The sequence below is a fragment of the Trichomonas vaginalis genome, chromosome II (genome assembly GCF_026262505.1).
Source record: "Trichomonas vaginalis G3 chromosome II, whole genome shotgun sequence".
Classification (NCBI taxonomy): Eukaryota; Parabasalia; order Trichomonadida; family Trichomonadidae; genus Trichomonas; species Trichomonas vaginalis.
In genome coordinates, this window is record NC_067204.1 from 4,013,254 (window position 1) to 4,039,084 (window position 25,831).

Sequence of the window (25,831 nt, forward strand, 5' to 3'; positions counted from 1 at the left end):
TCGATAATTATCATCTCTATAGGTTATATATCAACATATGAGTTTTTGGATTGACCACTACTATACTAATGTGATCAAATTAATCTGATTTCTTGACTTTTCATTTGAAGCATTCGCAGTAGTAGGAGTACCTTCATATATTAACATATTAAAAAATTGCGCCCAGATTCGCAGTTTAATCATGATTTTAAGATTGCATTAGATTTCGAAATGCAGAAAAAAATCACTTTAGATTCCCTTCAAACTCTAAGCATAAGCATGTCTCTATATGAGGAAACTATTTGAGCTATTCATTTGGCGGCCCAAAAACTCATGTTGCCTGAGCGCAGAAAATACCAATTTTTGGACCCTGGGTAGGGGGTCATGCATGTTTTCTAAATGTTGGAAAAGTAGGGTATATATATATATATATATAATAGTGAAATAGAACAAGAGATAATTATTGATGATTAAATTGTAGACGAGGATAAAAGTTTAGATAAATTAATAAAATTAGTGTGGAATCAGACAAATTTCGGGTTGTTTGGGAAGGAATTGTTGGCTATGATGTACTGATTCATGATCAGTACATCATAGCCAACAATTCCTTGTACAAAGTTCAAAAACTTGGGTGCAATCAGAACTGATTGCACCCAAGTTTTTGAACTTTCTCGAGGGAATGAAAGGGTAAGAGGTATACATTATGAATATATACCTCTTACCCTTCCATTCCTCTCTGACAGCGGGAAACTTTGTCTGAATGTTAAACTATTCAGACAAAGTTTCCCGCTGTTTGGGAAGGAATTGTTGGCTATGATGTACTGATTCATGATCAGTACATCATAGCCAACAATTCCTTGTACAAAGTTCAAAAACTTGGGTGCAATCAGAACTGATTGCACCCAAGTTTTTGAACTTTCTCGAGGGAATGAAAGGGTAAGAGGTATACATTATGAATATATACCTCTTACCCTTCCATTCCCTCTCTGACAGCGGGAAACTTTGTCTGAATGTTAAACTATTCAGACAAAGTTTCCCGCTGTTTGGGAAGGAATTGTTGGCTATGATGTACTGATTCATGATCAGTACATCATAGCCAACAATTCCTTGTACAAAGTTCAAAAACTTGGGTGCAATCAGAACTGATTGCACCCAAGTTTTTGAACTTTCTCGAGGGAATGAAAGGGTAAGAGGTATACATTATGAATATATACCTCTTACCCTTCCATTCCCTCTCTGACAGCGGGAAACTTTGTCTGAATGTTAAACTATTCAGACAAAGTTTCCCGCTGTTTGGGAAGGAATTGTTGGCTATGATGTACTGATTCATGATCAGTACATCATAGCCAACAATTCCTTGTACAAAGTTCAAAAACTTGGGTGCAATCAGTTCTGATTGCACCCAAGTTTTTGAACTTTCTCGAGGGAATGAAAGGGTAAGAGGTATACATTATGAATATATACCTCTTACCCTTCCATTCCCTCTCTGACAGCGGGAAACTTTGTCTGAATGTTAAACTATTCAGACAAAGTTTCCCGCTGTTTGGGAAGGAATTGTTGGCTATGATGTACTGATTCATGATCAGTACATCATAGCCAACAATTCCTTATACAAAGTTCAAAAACTTGGGTGCAATCAGTTCTGATTGCACCCAAGTTTTTGAACTTTCTCGAGGGAATGAAAGGGTAAGAGGTATACATTATGAATATATACCTCTTACCCTTCCATTCCCTCTCTGACAGCGGGAAACTTTGTCTGAATGTTAAACTATTCAGACAAAGTTTCCCGCTGTTTGGGAAGGAATTGTTGGCTATGATGTACTGATTCATGATCAGTACATCATAGCCAACAATTCCTTATACAAAGTTCAAAAACTGATTTTCATTTGGCAGATCCACTTCTTGTCTTTCCATTTTTTTTGAATCAATTTATACAAATAAACTTATAAAACACAAAATTATTATTTTATAATATAATTCTTAGATAATACATCCGATATGTAAAGTGTCAAAAATGAATTGAACCGAATTTTCATGCATTACAGGGAAAATTGCAGATCTATATTTCAGAACAGCCTTAACGGCTAAGATTTAGGAACAATGTTAAGTATCAAAAAGAAAGGAGGTCTGATATAGACAACATATATCGTTGAAGGTTGAAAAATCTCTAATATTTGAGCCCAAAATTTCAAATTTTAATTTTTTGAAAAAAGAGGCCACCCGTATGTACGTTTATTTGAGAGGAGGAGGATTATATTTTTGAAAGGGTGAAACATTATGAATATGTTAATTATATAATAATATGTATTATTATTGTTCCATATTAAGTTCTGTCAAAATGTAAGCTATTCAATTCTATCGTCGGGGAAAGTATCACAAATCTATCGATTTTTTTGTAAAAGTATACAAAAACATATGGTATTCAATTAGTTTATAATAATATAAATATTAAGATTATCCAAAATAAGAAAAACTAGGTTTTGAGAACACTTTTGAGATGATAATCAAAATATTTTGATTGAAAAATAATATATTATTTATCAGATAAAAAATGGATTTTTTCAAATTTAAAAATTCTGAAAAATAAACAGTTTTGTAAAGTAAAAAAATGAACGAAAACTTGAGACCTCGTATTCCAAATGAATGGGTAAGATATATGTATGAAAAACTTGAAAGTGGTGAGTAAGGATGTCAATTTGGAAGAAAAGTGAGAAAATTCCTAAAATGCTAAAAATGAATTTTCCAAACGTATTTTTTTATCTCATTTTTTTGATTTTGAAAAAAATTTGGAGAGAAGAACTCTTCGTTTTTGAATTTTATCACGATGGTTTTAAAGTATATTAGACACATGTATTGGTATTACTATTTTTGTATATTTTGAGAGAAAATCCCTAAAAAGTGAGAAAATCTAAGACGGTTTGAGAAAATATATAAACTATTGAAAATTTGAATTAAACTTCTAATTTGGAAAAAAGAAATTTGGAAAGAAGAAAATTCAAAAATCGAGATTTAGACTCAGCATCAAATGGAGAACAAAATGTTTCTTCATATGAAGGAAAAAAATTTTCTTGTGAAGAAATAGAGTTTTTAAAATTTTATTGTATGTAATGAAATAAACAAATATTAAAATTATTTTTTGATAACAAGAAAATTCCCAATAGAAAATATTTGAGAGAAAGAAAAAAAGAAAATTGAAAAATATTACTCTCCTTTATATTTCATGAGATTTTAAATTTATTCTCATAAAATTGACAATTTTATACGTTTAGATGAAAATAAGTGATTTTGGTTGAAATAGAAATTATTATTTGCTTACAGCTATCAAATAGATTTTTGCTATTTTGATTAAAATTTGTTAATCAAATTAATAAATTTTTTCTAAATATCTTAAATATCTGGATCACTCACATATACAATGAATTGAACGATAAAAATAATACAAACTCAACTAAGTTTCCTGTCTTTCAACTAAAAAAAATTATGCAAATTAAATTAAATTGTTTATTCAAATATAAAACAAGATGAAGTAATTACAGTTATCATAAACTTTATGAATAACTCTGTAATTGGTTCAGATTTTCGTAAAAATATTTTTATTAATATCGATAAGAATACGTTTACCTACTATCACAACATATCGATAAACAAGAGTAGAGTGATTTTTATCATCGAAACTTTTTAAAAGCTGTAAGCTGGAAGGAAAAATCTTGTTTTTTCTGAGTTAGTTGTAGAACTATTGATGCACGAGTTATCATTGTGATGTAGAAGGATGTCAATGTACTGACTGAAGGATATGAAGTGAATTGAATTTCATTGCATTTCAATTTGATCAAAATTTGTTGAAATGATATGAATGTGTCAACATCTGTATCACTCTCTTTCACTCCTTCCCTATTCTTTCGAGAACGAAGCTAGCTCAGCTTTCGCTGAGCGAATTGACACTTTTGATGTCCTAAACGTACATGCTCTCAAATTTATCGAAAAAAATTATACCACCTAAACTAGTATATTCTTATTTTAAATATGATATTATCCTTAGAATCCACACTAGAATATATTTAAATCAACTTTTAAAAAAGTTCGAATCCTGCGCGTCTCACTTTTTAAATTTTCGAAAAGGAAAATTATATTCTCCTAAAATGAAAACAATTTTCCGAATTGACATCCTTATGGTGAGTTAACATACGCAACAGTTTTGAAAAAAGTTCCATATTCTTATCAAAATGTTACAATTTTCAAACAAATTTCAAGAAATACTCTCAAAAAAGCATTCAAAGAAATCGGTGGTACACCAAAAATTAAAAGTGGCCCTCCACAAGAGGAATTAACTCCAGAATTAATTTTGAAGGTTCAGAATTCTTATGAAAATTACAAATGTGGGTTTCAAAAATTGTATTGGACTCTCAATATGAATCCAAAACAATTTCAAATCAGTTACAATGCAGTTATTAAGGCAGCAAAATTTCTGGGAATTTACAAAGAAAAAGATAAAAGTAATCCAAAAGCATATTATGTGGATTATGAAGCAATTCTTCCAAATACAATCTGGCATGTGGATATTCATTTTTTGAAAGAACCAGAAACTTTACCGGTTTATGGAATAATTGATGACAAAAGTCGTTATTTGTTAGCATTGAAATTGAAACAATAAGAATTACCGAAAAAGTGACAAAACATCAAAAACAGGGAGGGGGTCTCAATTTTTATTACTTATATTATTTTACAATATTTATATAAATACTCTTTATAATATATTTTACTATAAAATTATACCTCAAATTCAAATATTTAAAATATTATTTACATAATTATCTCAAAATTATATTTTATATATTATTTTTCATATGTATAAATCATATAATCTATATCTATGCAAATCTCATCTAAAATTTTTTGAAACAAACCGCTACCATTTTATAATGGTCCATCTTAAATTCATCATAAATTCTGGTACATGTTAGTACCAGAGTCTTCAAATCTCAAACACTCTGGTACCAACATGTACCAGACGCGAGTTTCCAATGCCCTCGTACGATTTTCTATTAAGATCTTCTTGAATGAGAAGGTCTTCATAGAAACTCGTACGAGGGCTTCTCTTTTAAATACTCTGGTACCTGCTGGTATCGGAGTCGACTTTACAGCCCTTTCCCCAATTTTGAAGCTGGGGAAAGTTTTCAAGCAATGAAAGGGAAGCTCTCGCTATGAGGTGAAAATCTAGAATTTTTACCTCATAGCGAGTAATCCTTTGTTAATTGCTTGAAAACTTTCTTCAAATTATCAAAATTTCGAGGAAAGTTTCCTTGCTTCAAAGTAGAGATGGAGCCCTTTGAGCCACTGCATATAGGTCAGTGACTCAAAATACTCCATCTCTACTAGAAATCGCCAAAATTTGGGTCGCAATCTTTGAAATGCGACGCAAGTTTTGGCAATTTCGCGAGGGACTTGCTCTCATTTGGTGCATAGATTCACACTCTATGCATCAGATGGAACAATTCTTTCGCTGACAGCGGGAAACTTTGTCTGAATAGTTTAACATTCAGACAAAGTTTTCCGCTGTCAGAGAGGGAATGGAAGGGTAAGAGGTATATATTCATAATGTATACCTCTTACTCTTCCATTCCCTCAAGAAAGTTCAAAAACTTGGGTGCAATCAGAACTGATTGCACCCAAGTTTTTGAACTTTATATAAGGAATTGTTGGCTATGATGTACTGATCATGAATCAGTACATCATAGCCAACAATTCCTTCGCAAACAGTGGGAAACTTTGTCTGAATAGTTTAACATTCAGACAAAATTTCCCGCTGTCAGGGAGGGAATTAGAGGGTGGGAGATATATAGATAGACTATAAATCTCTCACCCTTTAATTCCCTCAAGAAAGTTCAAAAACTTGGGTGCAATCAGAACTGATTGCACCCAAGTTTTTGAATTTTGTATAAGGAATTGTTGGCTATGATGTGGATAGCCGCTGCCAGACCAAATGAATTAACCGTTGTGAATAACGTTTCTGAATCTTTATTTAAAAAGATAAAATATCACGATTTTGGCTGCGTTAAAAATCAAAGAATTGATGTTTTTGTCAAAAATCTTTTAGAAGAAGTTGCACCCGATTACTTTTATCGTATTAAAAACGATTTACTTCAAACAGGTTTTATTCCTTCAATTAGAATTCGCGAGCCTCGATTGACAGATTATAAAACAAAATTGAAAAGAGAAGTTCAATCACGTTTATACCAAGTATTAAATTTTGTTCAGAATCAAGAAGCCAATTTGAATCCATTAAGATTTTTATTGGAAAATGCTGAAGAAAAACATTCTCAAATAAATGAGAAGATACAAAATTCAATTACATATTTAAGATCGTTTGAAATTCCAAATGAATTGTTAGATACGTATATGTTAGAAATTAATGAATTTTGTTATAATTCTCCAGATTATATTTTAGAACATTTCGAAGAATTTTTAGAGGATTTCAAAGAAAAGAATAATTTAATAGACTAAAAAATTTATTATTTTTATTTATTGTGAATTTTAAATTGTCACTTTTTAAGTGTTACTCCCTATTGAAAGTGTCACTTTTTCGGAAATTCTTATATACTCCATTTTTTGAAAGAACCAGAAACTTTACCGGTTTATGGAATAATTGATGACAAAAGTCGTTATTTGTTAGCATTGAAATTGCTTCGTAACAAAAGTTCAACAGAAACTTCAAAAGTGGCAATTGCAACAGTTCAAAAATATGGAGCACCTTTCTGTTTCTGGTCAGATAACGGTAAAGAAAATGAGGGAGAGTTCACAAAATTTTTGAGTACTTATGACATTCAAATCAGAAAATCAGCTCCATACATGCCACGTCAAAATGGCAAAATTGAACGCCTCTGGCCATCACTGGACAAAAATGCTCCAAAGTCTTCAGAATTTGAGAGCATCAATCAGGAATTGGAAGAATTCAGGCAAAAATACAATGACATGCCACATGGCGCTCATCCAAAAATTGGAGTTCGACCATACACTCCAAGAGAGGTTTACAACAAATTTAAGAAATGGACCAAGGATGATAAACCGCTCTGGAAAAAATGTGTTAATAAGCAGTGGGAAGTTGAAGAGATTCCAAACTATTGAAATATTCTATATTTTTTTCAAAAATTCTCATTCAAATTTGAATTTGGTTTTCAAAATTATGAATAAACATTATTTTTATTAAACTTGATTTTTAGCTCTGAAGAATCAAAAGAATTTAGCGAGAAAGAATATGCAGCTCACATAGGGGTAGATAAAGATATATCTCGAAAAAAATTGAATTTATTGTAAAGAATGAAGAAGTTCATTTTAAGATTGAGTTGATTTTCAACCAAAACGAGAGAGCATGCAGGCAAATGAAATTCGAAAAGTGAAAGGAATGACATATGCAAAAGAAAAGATTCAAATAACGCAAGCGAAATATAGATCAGTTAAAATCAGAATAAAATTTCGATCTTTTCTACAGGGAACTAAAGGCTATGAGACACTGATATAAGGTCAGTGCCTCATAGCCTTTAGTTCCCTACTAAAAGTGAGAAAACTTGTTCGCAATGCGAAATGATTGCGAACAAGTTTTCTCACTTCAGCGAGGGAATTGTTCCTTATGATGCATACATTATAAATATATACATCATAAGGAACAATTCCCTCTAGATAGCTGGGAAACTTTCTCTAAATAACTTATCGTTTGGAGAAAGTTTCCCAGCTATCTACTGGGAACTAAAGGCTATGAGGCACTAATATATAATCAGTGCCTCATAGCCTTTAGTTTGTTATTAAAAACGAGAAAACTTGTTCGAAATGATAAACAATTTCGAACAAGTTTTCTCGTTTTAAGGAGGGAATTGTTCCTTATGATGCATACATTATAAATATAGGGTGTCCAAAGGTGCGTTTAGCACAGCGCTCTATATGAGACTATTAAAGGAGATATATGCTGATTATAAATATATAATAAAAAATATGAATATATGTATATGATGAGTATGTTGTATTTTGGCGCCATGCCGGGATATAAAATGAATTTTGAGACAAGAGGCGGTTTCGCGGGAAATTTTGGCGGGATTTTTTTCATTTTTTTAATGAATCATAAAGAAAACATCCTCGCTCTTGCAAAAAAATGCAAAGACTGTAAAAAAATCTACGAGACATTGGTAAAATGCTTCGGTATGGATGCTCCTAGCTATTCCACTGTAACGTATCATGTTAGGATGTATCACTTCATGAACAAAAAGGCGCCCATCATAAAAATTGACAAAAAATCGCCGGATCAAAGAAAAATCAAAGCAATTCTTCAAGCGCTAGATGAAGACCCAAGAGCATCACTCAGAAGGATAGAGGAGATGACAAAGATACCACGTACAACAGTCAGTTATTATCTGCACAATTATTTGAACTACAAACTAGCGTATACACGTTGGGTTCCGCACAACCTTAATTCAGTTCAAAAAAAATCTAGAGTCCAATCTTCGAAAGAGCTCCTCTCTATATTGGGTGCGTATCAATCCAAGAAGTTTCGCTTTTTAGTAACAGGGGACGAGTCTTGGTTTCAATATGCAACAGAAGCCAAAATCATGTGGATCCCGAAGGATGAAAATCCGCAAACATTCCCGAAGAAAAAAATTGACACACCAATGATGATGTTGTCGGTTTTTTGGGGCGTGAATGGCATCATCGCAATTGATATTCTTCAAAAACCTAATACGATGAATGCTCAGTATCTAATTGACAATGTTCTTACTCAAATTATCAATTCTGATGAGTTTGAGAAATCCAAACAACAAAAACAAAAGTTTGCAATTCATTTTGATAATTCAAGAGTTCACAAAAGTCATAAGGTAATGAATTACTTGGTGGAAAACAATGTCAAAGTTGTTCCAAACCCAATTTATTCACCTGATATTGCACCCTCTGACTTTTATTTATTCGGCACGCTAAAAAAGAGAGCTGAAGGACGCGAATTCGCGAGTCCAGATGATCTTGAAAATTTTGTAAGAGAGCAATTTGAGCAATTTTCTCATGATGATTTAAAGCGTGTCTTTCAAGCCTGGATCGATCGCTGCGAACGCGTGATTGAATCCAATGGTGATTATATTTAAATAAACTTTATATATATGTAACTTGTTTATTTCTATTCGCAGTATTCAGGTTTGTGCTAAACACACCTTTGGACACCCTATATATACATCATAAGGAACAATTCCCTCTAGATAGCTGGGAAACTTTCTCTAAATAACTTATCATTTGGAGAAAGTTTCCCAGCTATCTACTGGGAACTAAAGGCTATGAGGCACTAATATATAATCAGTGCCTCATAGCCTTTAGTTTGTTATTAAAAACGAGAAAACTTGTTCGAAATGATAAACAATTTCGAACAAGTTTTCTCGTTTTAAGGAGGGAATTGTTCCTTATGATGCATACATTATAAATATATACATCATAAGGAACAATTTCCTCTAGATAGCTAGGAAACCCTAAATTAACTATTAATCTTTGAGATATTTTTTTATTGAGGTTAATACGTTTTTCTAAATAATTAAAATGTAAAATTTTGATTGTGAACTCATCTCTAATATTTTGGCTCCTTAATATATTTGAATCATGATCTTTGAGAAGAGTTCTCAAAAGTATTCACAAAAGCTATTTTTCCTTGAAATTTAAAAATCCTGTTTATCATATATTACCGAATTCAATTCCCTACATATTTCAAAATATTCTATGAACATTTCAATTTTTGAAAAAAACATATTTTTTCCAAATATATTTATTATCATATTTCTAATAATATTTCCTAAAGCGTCACTTTTTACTTCCTCGACGATTATTTCCCTCTCAAAAAATTCAATAGCTTACATTTTGACAGAACTTAATATGTAACAATTAAGGGTTGACCGACGTCCATTCAATTTTTGAGAGGGCATTCAAAATTTATTGATATTAAGTATCAAATATCTCGTTATCTATAATTTTTTAAAACATGGTTGTTTCAGATAATGTTTTACCTTAATGAGATGTATGCAACGAGAATGAATTTTCGGTCACAATATTGTTCTATAAAAATTTCAAAATTTTTCGATTTTTCTTTCGATTGGAAAAATTTTTTATGGATAAATTTTTTACAGAAATACTATGGAATTTTTAGATAAAAACAGTGACATATCATGCATTATTGTACCCTTGATATAATGCAACAGATAAATCAGAAAAATAATGAGGTCGAAAAAACTCAAAAACGTTGACCGACCTCTTTTTATCAAAACACCGCTACACATCATAGATCATTTTGCAACAGCGCTCCTCCGCGGATTCGACATATTTAATAAATTAGCAAAAAAAGTATAAATCGTACTATTCGAATAGCACAATAGAAAGAATGAATATTAACAATTGTGTTTTTGATGATTAAAGGTTTGAAAAAGATAGTTTGAAAATAAATTTTTTTGTTTTGATTTTTTTCTATAAAAATTTTCTTTATTTTTAAAAAACTCCTCCATTTTGGAATGTTGCTAGAATTACAAACGGCAAAAGGAATTAATTATTGCTGAATATATATTTATTCCGTTCCAAATTGAAGTGTTTTGCAAAATGAGAATAATATCCCAAAGTTTTTTTGTATTAATCTTATAATCAAAATATTGATTCCTAACACCATATATCCATGTGTAACAGATTTTATAGAATAGTAATTCAAGCTGAATTATTCAGATATTGAAATCTGATCAATATCTAATAATACAGATGGTATATTCAAATAGTTGTTTAAAAATGAATAGCTTCTTTGTATAAAAATGAATATTTTGTCACAAACTTTATATCATTCCCATTATATTTATTTCAGTAAAATTTATTGGCACTATATACAATTTTGGAAAATTGAATATCATTTTATTACATATGTACTAATTTAATAAATGATCAAATTGCCAAAATCTTGAAATCGATTTCTAAAGTTGCTCAAAAATCGGAATACGTACAATTAATAATATCTTCATATGATGTTATTTGATTTGGTATACGAATTTTTGTCGCCGACATACCTTCCTGAAAAGATACGAACGATTTCGTTAATTTTTAAAAATTTGACATTGTTTATCTTAGCAAATGAATGTTAATTCTATTTTTGTAGAAATTATCATCAAAAAACTGTTTTGTAAAATTCGATTTCAATAGTAGTATATGTTGACGGGTTGTGTGACTTTTTTTGTAAACGTAAGAATTCATACAATATTGAACGATTTTGTATCATTTTTTTTAACATATGAAGTAAAAAATGTATGATTCTTACGGCTTTGATTCTTACGTTTTTGAATAAATCAAGATTTAAAAAATTTTCAAAATGTAAGACATTTACACTCAGCCCATACATAATGAAATAAAAAATAAAAAAATAAAAAAATAAACGAGAAAAATTATGTCTCACATTTTTGAAGAACTGAAGGTGCTACCATGTTACCATGTGCTACCAGGTTAATTAACTTCTTTTAAAAATGATGACAACATGACATTTTGACAACAGGTACGAAAGGAGGTATAAATATAATGGAGTCATAATCAAAGACCTCATAAACGAGAAAAAGAAATTGAAATTAATGATTATTTGAATTTATGAAATCAATTATTTGATTCATTCTTTCTTCAATCTCTTCTATTCTTTTTGTTAAATCATCAATTTTCATTAATGAGGTGATTCTTGATTGAGGAATAGATTTCAAACTAACCACCCCCTTTATTTTTGAAATTTTGAATCCATCAACTTTAAACATTTTATTCAATTTACACGTTGTCAATTCTTCAAATAATTTTTTATTATTAGCATAATAGTCATTAAATTCTTCAACAGATGAAAAAATTTTTTTTCAGTAATTGGTTTAACAACGTTTATTTTTTGTTTGAAATTTTTTCATTTATTTCTCCTTCTGTTTCATTTATTTTTAAAATCGGTTTCATTTATCATTAAATAAAAATTAGAATATAAGTGATGAAATATATTTTTTAATTAATATTAAATCAGAAATGGCGGCAGGATTCTTTAAAAAATTATGGGATGGAATTAAGAAAGCTGCGGTTGGGTTTATAAAAATATTATTAAACCCGTTGCAAACTTTTTGGCACCAGTAGCGAAAACGGCAGGAACTATCATAGGTGGAGTATTAGGTACAAAGCAGGTAATCCGGCGATGGGAGCACAAGCAGGTAACGCAATTGGTGGAATTGCTGAAGGAATACTTAATAAAATAGGGGTAAATAGTGGAAAAATAAATAAATATTATTTTTATCTTAGTATCGGTTGTAGTCTTTGATAAACTTTTTTCTTTTATTTAATAATTTCTCTTATTGGGGCAGCTTTTGGCGTTATTGATTCAGCAACGTCACTAATTGCTTCTTTATTCTTAAATATCCAATTTGCTCCCTTCATTGTTTCCCAAACTTTATGCGCTCCTCTTTTTACTTTATCCCACAGTTTCTTAAATATACCTGCAGCCATAGTTGATTATTTCATTAAAATTAAAAATTCATTTTCATCTTTTAATTTTGATTTTTTATTTATTAATAAATGACGACTAACTATTTGGTGCCAAACACTAAACCGATTAATGGAAATGTGTTTCATTCATTCGAAAAGATAAATGAAATATTCGCAAAGAATGACGGTAGAAGATATTATAGAGAACTTGAAAGTTCATGCTATGACTCTGATGCTCCATATTTTGATGATAAACAAACTCATTTAAGAATTACAAATCCGGCTCATGATGTGAACCAATTAGGTGACACATATATTAAACGCAAAGTTAAAGCAACTCTAGTTTCAAATAAAGCTTTCACATGTGATGCCGCTTTTAAATGCATGCGTTTATTCGTTGGTTACAAATCATCAAATCAAAGCTTTAAACAATTAGAAGTAGAAACCGAAAGAGGTGATGCCGGTTATCTTCAGATGGATTGCGCCCGTGAATCTTTCGCATTTGCAACATATAAACCAAAATCAGAAAGGAAAGTTAAAAAGTTTGTTCATTCGTTATATAATAATGTTCAAAAATATGATAACTCAGTATGTGGTAAATATATTGACCCTTCAGAAGTTTTCAAGAAAGCAAATGAAGAAGTTGATGTCACTTTTGATATGATTATTCCGGTAAATGATTTGTTAGCATTTCAGGCGTTCGATGATTATCCTAAATCATTTGGTGATATCATTCTTAAATATTATGTTTTCAGGGATACTTTAGTATTTTGTCAGGTTGACCCGTTAAGAGTTGCTGATTTACAAAATTACGTTTATGAAAAGATAACTGATGAAAATTATGAAAAGATTATGAATCATGTTTATAAATATGATCGCAAATTCCAACAAATCGGACTTCCTGCCAAATTAATTACAAGCTTAGCCGCTACATCTGCTGACGCAACAGTTGATGACGTTATTATTTCATGCACAAAGATGGAAGTTTTAGAGGATAAATGCATTACACCAGGATACGGTTTAATTGAAGAATCAGTTAAAGCAATACCACGTTTATTCAGTAAGGAAGATCCATTCATGATTCCAGCTCAACATATTGACGTTCGTTCACTAAATGGAGGTTGCATCACTCCTGAAGGTATCAGCTCAGATTTCTCATACGCTCTTCATAATGTTACAGATGTTGTGTTAACATTTCCGAAGAATGCAATGCAAAGAACGGTTTTAGAAAATCCAATGCTTCGAGGTCTTCAGGTCACTATAGATTCCAGAAACTTCCCCGATCAAGCGATGACCACAGTGGGTGACATATTCTTTACACGTATGCTTCAAGCTTCTGATTTAGATGGAGTGAATGAATGCACGAAGAATACGAGGACTCATTAACTAGACCACTGAATGATGATAATGGCACGCCATTAGCTAGAACATGGAAAGACCAAACTTCATTCTTATGCACTATTCCAGTTCAACGTGATGGAGCGGGTATATTCTTTGATGGATTAGAAACTTTCAACTCACAAGTTACAGTACAAGTGAAAGCTTATCCAATCATTCAGGGTGAAAATGACACTTACTGTTCAAAGGTGACAAATCCTCCTCAGGTTTGGTTTACTAGGACTACATATTGGACATGGACACCGGACGAAGGTTTGAAATATCATCCAACAGGTACACCCACCACAGTATAGAAGTTCATATGATGAAATATTGATGAATAGAAATGTTTAAAATTATAAATTTATTTTTGATTAAATGGATTTAAATTCATCCACCCCTTATGAAGAATTAGCAGGAGTATATAATACATACGTAGATGATATGATTAATGAAGCATTGAGTGATAATAGAAATGCTCTATCTAAGGAAAAATTAATGAAAATTCCATATTCTGAATGTTACTTAAATTCAATCACTGCAGCAATTGGTAAACAAAATAAAGGTAAAACATTAACGATATTAAAACAAATTATCATTATTGCTAACACTTCCCCCATTCACATGTGTTAATTTATATCAACCGTTCGGTTCACCTTCAGATGATACATTTGAATCTTTAAAGCATTTAATCAAAATTCCAATTATTTATTTATCACAAGAAGAAGCAGAAGATTATTTAAAAAACTTTTTAATGTATAAAGAATTATATAATACAATCAAGAAGCAAGGATTAGAGGATAAAATTATTGATAAACAACGGGATGAATTATTTGAAACACTTTCCATTTCAAATTTTGATAGAGAATTTTTACATTCACTCATTTTTCTAGATGATGCAGTGAAATCAAAACTAATAACAAATGAGAAATCATATTTTAATCAGTTATTAACTCAATGTCGACACATTCAGTGTTCATTCTTCATGGCTGTTCAATACTTCAAAGCATTAAGCACAAACATTAAATCAAATCTATCAACACTTTTCATTTTCAGTGGGTTTTAGTCGTCAACAGTTGAACGTTATGCTTTATCAAGTGAATTTACCAATGAGCATTAATGAACTTTACACACAATATCAGCAATTAGGTGAACATGGAAAAATAATAGTTGATTTAAATAAAGGAGGTGTTAAATTTGATTAACTTTTTATAATTAATTTTTATTTTTTATTTATAATTAAACATGACAGAAATAGCAAATCTTCTACAGGTTCCATTAAAACAAGGGACAAACAAAAAGGGTCATATAATAGAACTATGAAAGTTCCAGATGGAATGAAAGAATTAGTTCATATTGTTGCCGGTCTTCAAAAAGATGTTAAACAAATGAGAAACGTTTTAACATTACCAGAAGCTCAAGCATATGCCAAACGTCATGGACCAAATTGGGAAGCACAGAAGCAGACATTACGGGTCCAAATGGAAAACCTGATGGTATAAATGAAGTTTTGTTACTGATGGTCAAGGTAATATTAAAGTCATAAATGGGTATAAATTAACTATAACTGATTATCCTAAACGTAAAGCATATAATGAACGTTATCCTATGAATTTGATGAAAATGGAAAAGCTGTTAAACAATACATTGGAAGAAGGTGAAAATGGTCCAATTAATTCATACCGTTATAATCCATATTCTTATTTCAATGAAGAATTAAATGCTATTGAAGAGGGACCGGATGGATTACCACGATATTCTAACCAGTTTGATGGTCAATATGCAAATATTAGACCTGAAATTCCAGCTAAGAAATTCTTTAAAGTTGCTTTATTCGATCCAGTGTTCAATGAACAGAAAGAAGCAATGAAAGCAGAATTTAAACCAATTCAAGTGGCAAGAATTTCTTCATCTTCACTTTCAGAAGCGTTCAAGGAATTGATAAAGAAACCACTTTATTCTCAACAAGGTTATAACTTTGATTTAATTAAAGAAAGTGATAGACGTAAATTAGAAAAATCAGATGGTTTTAAGAATGCATGTAATGAAATGATTAAAGATATTGTAAATGATAAAATAAGACTGGAAGAAACTCAAAGCAATATCAATAACATAATTGGTGCAGTTACAAAGAAAGTATAAGCAAACAATGATGAACCTTGGGATATTACCGTAACAACTAAATAAAACTTTAAATATATTTTTCTTTTTTTTATTCAATTATAAATGAGAAGACGTTTCACAAGTCAAAAGAACACAAACGCAAAAGCAGAGATTACGGTTGGTTATAACGTAAATGATGATAAATCACGAATTATTCAAAATGTTAAAGTTAATGTTAGCCCGAATTAACAAGGTCAGCAACTCAACCAAATTTATTAACTCGTGACTTACCGAAGAATGGGAGGAGAATGAAAACCATGAGAATGGAGACTCAATCATTTTATCTGAACCTGGTAAAGAACCCGTTGAAATTCCCACTTATCCAACATACCCAGCAACTTGATAACCCATATAAAATAGACATTAATTCTGAATTAATGAAAATTTACCGTGATATAATAATTAATAATTATGATTCAATAATAAATTTAATTGATCAATCCGGTTTAATTATTTTACCTTATGAATCATTAATTCACATTATCGCCATTCTTTGTGATGTTCAAGATTCAGACGTTAAGATTCAATTTTTCATAGATGATGAGGTTTCATGCTGCGGAACAGTTGCAAAAATAAATCCTATAAAGGATATTAGCACAATTAAGATATCAAAGAACGGAACAACAACTGAACTTCATTTAACATATAATGATATTTATAATAAAATAGTTGATGAATATAAAATATCACTTGAAAAATTCTTTGTTAAGGCTATTTAATATTCAAGCATTAACATTATCGAATAATAATCCTTTGAATCATAATCGATAATAATTGACCTTTCACCAGTTTCTATCGTTTGTTTTATTTTCTTTTTGTTCCCCACTATCTGGATCGGTCATTGTAATTGTTTTTGTTATAGTATCAGCTTTATCTTTAACTTCAATCTTTTTTCCATCGGGATATTTAAACCAAAATTCCAAAAATTCGATATTGTCAATCTGTTCATATTTTAATCTATCAATTACATTTTTAATACCATCTGAAAATCTTATGAAATGGTCATTATATGGGTTTGATTGAACTAAATTTGAATGAAGTGAAATATAACCCGTTGATGAATATGACATTGACTCATATTTTCTGAAAACACTAAAATTTATAACATGAATGAATTTCTTATTCGTTGAATTTATGAATTCTTGAGGTAATCTTATTCTAGTTTTATTTATCACTGGAAAATAACGCTTTACCATATTTTTATTCGTAATAAAAATGTCAATTATCAATATTATTTCGAATAATAACTGTGAATTAAATTTAACAGTTAGCGGAATTTATAATGTTACTCTCGTTTCTGTGAGTGGTAAATTTAATCCCATTCTTTTAGACCCTTCAGATTATATATCATTTATTAAAGATGACCATGAAAAAACGTATGATATGTATATAAATAATGTGATAGCGAAATGGGATATTAACATGATTTTAAGTTATTTAAATGAATCATTTATCGTATGGTATGAAGAAAATTTTAAATCAAAACCTGATAAACTTTTTGAACTTGATGAAATAAATAACCTTATTAAATTCCCGCTGAAAATTAAATTTTGTACTCCTCATCTTCGTTCATTGTTGGGGATATTAAATTTTGAAAAAGATGTTGGGGATGTTTTGTATTCTGACACTGGTTCCAATTTCATTTTAATCAAATGTGATAAAGTTAATACCCCAATGAGATTTTCACATCAAACATTAGACCCTAACTCTTACCCATCAATACAAAACATTTTATCCATCAACTTAAACACATTTTCTTTATCATATCCGTTTCAATTATCTGGGAATTCATTTATTCTTCATTCAAAAGATTTATCAAATATTAAATTTAGAATAACTGACCTATTTGATTGTGATTTAGAATTCATGAATGAAATATTATGGCAATTTCAAATAGAAAAAATAGCTGATGAGATAACAGATTAAATATTTATTTTTAAATCATAATAAATGATTAAACAACAGCAACCACAGCAACTTAAGGCACAAAGCACCCAGGTCCCTCAGACCATTACATACGCCATATATGCATATAATTCAAAGACGGCAGAACAAACGCAAAGGTTGAAATATGGAGATTTGGAGATAGTATTGAAAAATGACCATTTCGAATTCGTTTGCAAGGGTGGTGCAGTGATATCAAATATAAAAGAAATTTTATTTATGAATTCAAAAATTAAAGGTATAACAGATGATATAACATCAATTCCACCAGAAGAACAGAGATATTACGCATTAAATGCATTTCCTAAAGTTTTGAAGATTGGAAGATTTAATTTAAATGAGGAATTCATAGAAGGTTTCCTAAACGACATAATGAAGAAGGCAGATAAGGAATATGTTGCTGCTGTGTTAGAGAAGAAAGCAGATAAGGAATATGTTAACGAAAAAGATAATGAAATTAAAGAAAGGGTTGAATGGTATCATGAATGGACATCAAAGATTTTAAAAACTAAAGCCGATACAGGATGGGTTTCAGGATGTTTAGACCTTAAAGCGGATAAAACTTATGTTAACGATGAGTTAGAGAAGAAGGCAGATAAGGAATATGTTGCTGCTGTGTTAGAGAAGAAAGCAGATAAGGAATATGTTAACGAAAAAGATAATGAAATTAAAGAAAGGGTTGAATGGTATCATGAATGGACATCAAAGATTTTAAAAACTAAAGCCGATACAGGATGGGTTTCAGGATGTTTAGACCTTAAAGCGGATAAAACTTATGTTAACGATGAGTTAGAGAAGAAGGCAGATAAGGAATATGTTGCTGCTGTGTTAGAGAAGAAAGCAGATAAGGAATATGTTAACGAAAAAGATAATGAAATTAAAGAAAGGGTTGAATGGTATCATGAATGGACATCAAAGATTTTAAAAACTAAAGCCGATACAGGATGGGTTTCAGGATGTTTAGACCTTAAAGCGGATAAAACTTATGTTAACGATGAGTTAGAGAAGAAGGCAGATAAGGAATATGTTAACGAAATATACCAAAGTTTGATAGGAACAACGAAAAATATTGAAACTATTGTTGGTGACTTTTCTATCTATGAAGAAAACAAATATTTTAGATGGGAGTTTGTACACTCCTTAAAAAATGGTATACGGTATAAACTCATTCCGAAAAATAACAATGAAATGTATGTAGGCTATATAAAGAATAATGGTACACAAGTTAAAGTTCCATTAGACAACAACTGTTACTTAAACTTATATGGAGACGAACAAAAGAAATATTTAAGAGTTTATGAAATGGCAGATATGACATTGCCTGACCCAGCTCCAGCACCATATTATTATGACTATGGAGATGATGTCAGAACACCACATGTAGATGAACAAAAGCTAACATTATATTTAGATTATTATAGATATAAAAGATATAATGCAATAGAAAAAACGAGAATAGTATATTATTATACAGATGACAGAAATAAATATTATAGTCAAGATTTTACCTACCCTGAAAACATAAGATTATATTATAAAAAATATTCTGACACAAACCAGAAGAAACCAGAAATAGTTGCACTATATTTTAAGTTCAAAAGAGACAATCCTATAATATCGCATATGTTTAATTTAATGAACCCAGTAGGTTCTATTTATACATCAATGGATGCAAGAGGTCCTCAAGTAATGTTTGGTGTTGGTGCATGGGAACAAATAGTTGACAGGTTTTTGTATTGTGCAAACTCTTCAAAGGAAACAGGAGGTTCGAAGAAAATTACTGAAGCAAACCTTCCACCGCACACTCATACGGGAACTACAAACACAACAGGTAATCATTCACATTCAATAACAAAAAGAGGTTATAGAAATCTTGCAGCAGGTTCGGATAGACAGGGAATGGATAGATATGATATTTCAAGTGACCCAGTAGATTCAAACGCAGGTATTTTCTGTGGAACCACAGGAAATCATTCACACACTTTCACAACAAATCCAACAGGCTCGGGTAAAGATTACATGCCACCATTTGTGACTGTATTCGCATGGTACCGCATTTATTGAATGTGCTTGAGCCTACTTTGCAGGCTTACCGCGTTCATTGAATGAACTAAATATATTTTATGTTTGTAATTAATTAGGTAATGAAGTAATGAATGAACTGCAGAAATAAATGTTTACGTTAATGTTTACAGGTTATTCAATAATGAATTATTTTTGAAGAACTGAAGGTGCTACCATGTTACCATGTGCTACCAGGTCATTTAACTTCTTTTAAAAAATGAGACAACATGACATTTAGACAACAACACAGGAGGAAGGCAGTTATGAATTATTTTTGAAGAACTGAAGGTGCTACCATGTTACCATGTTGACGACATGACATTTAGACAACAACACAGGAGGAAGGCAGTTATGAATTATTTTTGAAGAACTGAAGGTGCTACCATGTTACCATGTGCTACCAGGTCATTTAACTTCTTTTAAAAAATGAGACAACATGACATTTAGACAACAACACAGGAGGAAGGCAGTTATGAATTATTTTTGAAGAACTGAAGGTGCTACCATGTTACCATGTGCTACCAGGTCATTTAACTTCTTTTAAAAAATGAGACAACATGACATTTAGACAACAACACAGGAGGAAGGCAAAAATAAATTCCAATCATACTTTATAAAGCTTCATTTACAGGTATTTCATCGTCAGTAAATGAATCATCATTATCGTTTGGTTCAACCTGTTTATATAATCCTTTCATTTCTTTTTTCAAAACATAACACCATGTTTGTTTACCGTCTATTCTTCTATGTTTCCTATCACATTTATCCTTAATACTCATTTGGAAATTCTTGTCTTTCATGTCTGATGGTTTGCAGAATAGAGCATTTTCACACGTCATACCTGCACACAATTCATCATAATGTGTATTTATCCATACATCTAAAGGATTTGTTGATAATTCAATTAAATCTTGTTTGGCTTCAGTCATCGGTATGATTCGTACATTAAATGATGAAAGGTCATATTGCATAAATACGTCAGCAAATTATCATAAAATTCCTTTGTGCATGAATCCATTAAATTCTTGAAGTAATCAAATTGACCCTTGAATTTACCATTAACCCTTAAACTACGTATCTTCTGTCTCCAACTTCAATTTTGACAGGGTAGACGTTGTTAGTTACGAAAATGAAGTTTGCAACGTTCTGTGCTGTTCTTCTGGGTTGATTCTTTCATTAATTCTAATCTCATTATCCGTAATAATTGATTTTCAAAGCGTTGAAGTTTGCGAGTCTGTCTTCACCTACATTCTTGAGTTCATTAAGTACAAGAAACATTTTTATTTTCAACTACTGAGTTGAAATTACCCGTTAGCCACTTATTTCAGTAATGTTTTTACATGAATAACCAGCGAGAAGTTCAGAAATAATGTCTGTAAATCTGTTTTTACCTGTTCCCTGAAGTCCTTTCAAAATAATTGCTGTTTCATTCTTGATTCCAGGATGTTGAATCATTGATGCAATCCAGCCGAGAAGGTATTTATACACTTCATCGTTATTATCACAAATGGCTTCTTTAATGAAATTCATAAACATCTCAATTTTTGAGTAATCAGGCTTTTCAAGAATGTTGTATTTATAACCCTGAAACGTTGAGAAAACATCTGGGGAATCAGATTTAAAGCAAACACCCTTAACGGTTAATGAAGACAATTGATTTTAGTAGTACATCCCATGCTGTTATTGTTTTACCTTTTCTTTAAAATAATTTAATCATTTTAAGTGACTCTTTCATGTTTGACTGAAGAACGAATGATATTTGATTCATTTTGTCGTGTATGTTGTACTGATTGAATGATATTTGTTTCCACAATCTCGAAACGGATTACACGTGATAAATCCTCAATTACTTCAGAACTGTTTTTATACTGATGATTTTCAGCCTTGCGTCTAATATCTGTTATCAAAAACGAGTCATCAAGTTTGATATCAAATGTTATTTTGGCTTACGTAATAAAGGCAAAACGTATTCATCATAATATTCCTTTTGATATATTTTTAGAATCTTCACTAAAAAATGGAGAAGTCATTAAATGTGCATATCTACTACGTGCTTTTTCAAAATTACTTTTGCATTTTCTGTTAAATTGCAGAAGTTATAAACGTTATCGTATGCTTCATTAATTAAATGATTAGGTAACGAATTAATAGCTTGAAACAGTGTGAATAATGTTATTTCTTTTTCTAAATTCATGTTTCCACCGTCATTATGTACTTCAAAATCACAGATGCCATCAACTATGCTCTGGGCAAGTTTATCGTCAATGTTTACATCTTTGTTTTCATTCATGATAGTCTTTATTTCTTCGTTCTTCTGTTCAACTCTTACCTTAATATTCAAATCATTTAATATATCATTCACTGTTCTGGTTAATGTTGAATCGTAACTTCCACGAATGAATGAGTATGTATTGATTGGTTCTGATGCATTCTTGCGAACTCTTGAATCAGCCATGACTATTAATGAACGCTTTGAATCATCCATTGAAGTCATTATGTCGATATCATAATCATTGCAGGAAAACATTTAATCATTCTGTTCGAGGTTGAATAGAAGAAATTAGTGTTGCAATAAATGTGAAGACCTCCTGAAGCGGTTTTAACGATAACATCTTTATCCGAAAGTTTTGATAAAATGTCTTTTCTAACTGTTTCTTTAAGTTCATCATTGTACGATTTATTGATATCAACATCTTAATCGTTAAATTTGAAATTTTATTTACTAATAAAGCCATACCAGTTTTCCTTCCTCTTCCTCCATCATGTTTGAGGTAGTTATGTAAATCAATCTTGTTTTCACCAATTCTTTCGTTGAGGGTTTTAGTTTCTGCCACAACCAATTCCTCAGCTAATGAATCAATAACTTTTTCATCAGAAACGATATAGTTGCTGTTGTTGTTGTTTGTTACTGTCATTTATATAGGAATAAAAAAATAAAAATAATTTTAAAACTAACTTTATTTTTGGACTGCATCATATTTTCGTAAATGTTGTCTAAATGTCATGTTGTCTCATTTTTTAAAAGAAGTTAAATGACCTGGTAGCACATGGTAACATGGTAGCACCTTCAGTTCTTCAAAAATAATTCATAACTGCCTTCCTCCTGTGTTGTTGACATAATGTCATGAGGTTAGAAATGAGGTTAGATCTAACCATCTACCCTAAAAATTATTTTTGGTGAATTCAATAAAAATAAATGGTTCATTTACTCACAATATTTTTGTACAAAACAACCCCAAGCTTTTAACTTCTTTTCTGCAGCTTCTAATGCTATCTTAGCGAGTTCATATTCTCTAAATTCTCTCTTTAAATTTTCTTGTTCCCATTGGTCTAGTTCGTATGGAGAATCTCTATAACCATAACATAACTCACGTTCATGTTCTAATTGTTTTTCGCACATTTTTCCAACTTCTTCTTCAAACAAAGGTTTAGCATTCTCTACTGTATCTTCAAGTTCTTCTTCATCTAATTTCTCATGAACTTTCTTGTCTATGGAGTCCATAATATCTTTGACATAAAATGCATACTTTACAGAGCACCATTCAGCAACAAAATGAACGAGGTCAGGATGTATGTAAATACCTTTGAATTCATTTATAACACCCTTAGTAAGCTCATAAAATGCTTGTTTTGAGGTCGAGCCACTTTTGGCTCCACCGTATTCGTTCATCCAAAACTCAAGAATTCCCTGTATTTTAGCACTATTGAGAAATCTGTTTAAATGGTTTAACTTTCCTGCTTCTCTTGCCATCTTTGTTGCATTAATGTAACCATCCTTGTCTCTACGTAAGACTTCAATACTGTTATAAGTGCCTTTTGTGAATGTTTCGCCATTAGATTTGTTAGTGAATGTTTTTGCTTCGACTGACATTTCTGTTCTTACATACAAAATAAAAAAATAAAAATAATTTTAAAACTAACTTTATTTTTGGGTCATTTACACTCATTCCGATGAAGTCATGACAAATCATTTCCTGTGTTGTTGTCTAAATGTCATGTTGTCTCATTTTTTAAAAGAAGTTAAATGACCTGGTAGCACATGGTAACATGGTAGCACCTTCAGTTCTTCAAAAATAATTCATAACTGCCTTCCTCCTGTGTTGTTGTCTAAATGTCATGTCGTCAACATGGTAACATGGTAGCACCTTCAGTTCTTCAAAAATAATTCATAACTGCCTTCCTCCTGTGTTGTTGTCTAAATGTCATGTTGTCTCATTTTTTAAAAGAAGTTAAATGACCTGGTAGCACATGGTAACATGGTAGCACCTTCAGTTCTTCAAAAATAATTCATAACTGCCTTCCTCCTGTGTTGTTGTCTAAATGTCATGTCGTCAACATGGTAACATGGTAGCACCTTCAGTTCTTCAAAAATAATTCATAACTGCCTTCCTCCTGTGTTGTTGTCTAAATGTCATGTTGTCACAAACTTTAGAACGGCATAATTTAAATTTTTATTTTTATCATAAATGGATACCCCACGAGCTCAAAATTTACCACGAATCATAACAAGGGAGGAAACGATAAAAATGATGCGAGAACTTGCTAAAAATAACAAACCACTAAAATGAGAAAATGCGTTATGCAGTAATGATGGAAAGAGAGATGTTGTCAAAGAGGAATAAAAATTAAATTTTGATTGAGTTTAAAAATTCATCTTTATTAAATTCATCTCTTCCAATCAATTTATTTATTCTATTAAATTCTTTTATTTTTGCTTCACTCAGTTTAAGGATTGAACGGTAAGTTTCTAATTTTTCGATTATTTCTTCATCGTTTTCAGTTCCATTAGTTTTATGGGCATCAACCCCACCGCATTGCGGCTTCTTTTTGTAATAGCATATTTTTGATTTAATTCTGTTTAGTTTCTTTTTATATTCATCGTCTGGACTCTTGACTGCTTCGTTGTCACTCATTTCTTACGAAATAAAAAAATTAAATATTATTTAAATATAATGGAGTAATAAAATAAATCGGAATTTCTATTAATTTATTGTCAACTTCAACTAATACATTACCGTTAATATATCTAACAAATTCAGCTATTGTGTCAAATCTTCGTCTTCTTTTTGTCATTGATTTATCAGTTTTTCCATAATCGAGATGAATCAAAACTTTATCCCCTTGTTTAAAATTCATGAGCCCCGAATTAATTTGTTCACGTTTAACATCATTTAACCTTTCCATTTGCTTTCTAATATATTCCCATTCTTTTGAAATATCATTTTTCATTTCCACTGGTTTCATGTTTATAGTTCTATGCCATGTATTATTGTAATAATATACTAACTGTTGTATGATGGAGTCATGATTTCCATCCCAGTATATCTGACCGTTAACCCCTAACGCATCTCTAAGAGTTCTCATTACCGCATCAACTATTTTATTATGAAACGTATATGGAGAGGATGAGAAGAAAAAATTAATTTGTGGGAAATAATGAGTCATAGCTGCCTGAAATCCTTTATCACCATCACCCCTGATATTATCTACTCTTTCATGATCTAGTAAGTATTGAATAGCTCTTCTTGTTTCCTGTTCTGTTTTCCCTTTCACTGGAATGCAATATAAATATCTAGTGTTAATGTTAATGGCAAATAAATAAGTAACGTTTCCTTTTGAATATTCCAGATGATCGATTTCGTATGAATATGGATATGGAGCAAATGAAGGGCGACTAAATTTTTCCTTTAATGGTTGAATTTTTGGGTCAATTGGTTTATTTAATATCTTGAAATCCTTTTTAAAATCTTTTTGTTTCTTTAATGTTTGAAATGGATATAATAAAGTGAATGATGAAGGATTAACTGAAGGAGGAGGCGGT

The 25,831-nt window shown here is 30.8% G+C and overlaps 5 protein-coding genes and 3 pseudogenes across 8 annotated transcripts, besides 7 other annotated features; 5 read left to right on the forward strand and 3 right to left on the reverse strand.

Moving 5' to 3' along the window:
• The first annotated feature begins 503 nt into the window (after positions 1-503).
• Positions 504-1,856: a mobile genetic element.
• Positions 1,857-2,292: 436 nt separating this feature from the next.
• Positions 2,293-2,334: a mobile genetic element.
• Positions 2,335-4,620: 2,286 nt separating this feature from the next.
• Positions 4,621-6,579: a mobile genetic element.
• A 1,295-nt stretch (positions 6,580-7,874) lies between these two features.
• Positions 7,875-9,178: a mobile genetic element.
• Positions 7,971-9,098, forward strand: TVAGG3_0482510 (Mariner transposase; the record flags this gene model as incomplete). Its single annotated transcript, XM_051235898.1, has 1 exon — positions 7,971-9,098. One exon carries the CDS (start codon positions 7,971-7,973, stop codon positions 9,096-9,098), a length of 1,128 nt encoding a protein of 375 aa, XP_051093722.1.
• A 208-nt stretch (positions 9,179-9,386) lies between the features above and the next one.
• Positions 9,387-9,472: a mobile genetic element.
• Positions 9,473-9,837: 365 nt separating this feature from the next.
• Positions 9,838-9,879: a mobile genetic element.
• Positions 9,880-12,846: 2,967 nt separating this feature from the next.
• Positions 12,847-13,614, forward strand: TVAGG3_0482540 (uncharacterized protein; the record flags this gene model as incomplete). Its single annotated transcript, XM_051235899.1, has 1 exon — positions 12,847-13,614. A coding segment is annotated over one exon (768 nt), but the record flags the coding sequence as incomplete, so codon positions are not given.
• A 3-nt stretch (positions 13,615-13,617) lies between these two features.
• Positions 13,618-25,831: part of a mobile genetic element that runs on past the window's edge.
• On the forward strand, positions 15,085-15,683 carry TVAGG3_0482560 (annotated as a pseudogene). Its single transcript has one exon. A coding segment is annotated over exon 1 (599 nt).
• TVAGG3_0482570 (uncharacterized protein) lies at positions 17,953-19,484 on the forward strand (the record flags this gene model as incomplete). Its single annotated transcript, XM_051235900.1, has 1 exon — positions 17,953-19,484. A coding segment is annotated over one exon (1,532 nt), but the record flags the coding sequence as incomplete, so codon positions are not given.
• TVAGG3_0482580 (phage tail repeat-like family) lies at positions 19,636-20,010 on the forward strand (the record flags this gene model as incomplete). Its single annotated transcript, XM_051235901.1, has 1 exon — positions 19,636-20,010. The coding sequence occupies one exon, from the start codon at positions 19,636-19,638 to the stop codon at positions 20,008-20,010; it is 375 nt and encodes a 124-aa protein (XP_051093725.1).
• On the reverse strand, positions 20,622-21,288 carry TVAGG3_0482590 (annotated as a pseudogene). The gene has a single exon. A coding segment is annotated over exon 1 (667 nt).
• TVAGG3_0482600 lies at positions 21,360-22,504 on the reverse strand (annotated as a pseudogene). Its single transcript has one exon. A coding segment is annotated over exon 1 (1,145 nt).
• On the reverse strand, positions 23,216-23,761 carry TVAGG3_0482610 (uncharacterized protein; the record flags this gene model as incomplete). The annotated part of the gene is made up of 1 exon (XM_051235902.1): positions 23,216-23,761. One exon carries the CDS (start codon positions 23,759-23,761, stop codon positions 23,216-23,218), a length of 546 nt encoding a protein of 181 aa, XP_051093726.1.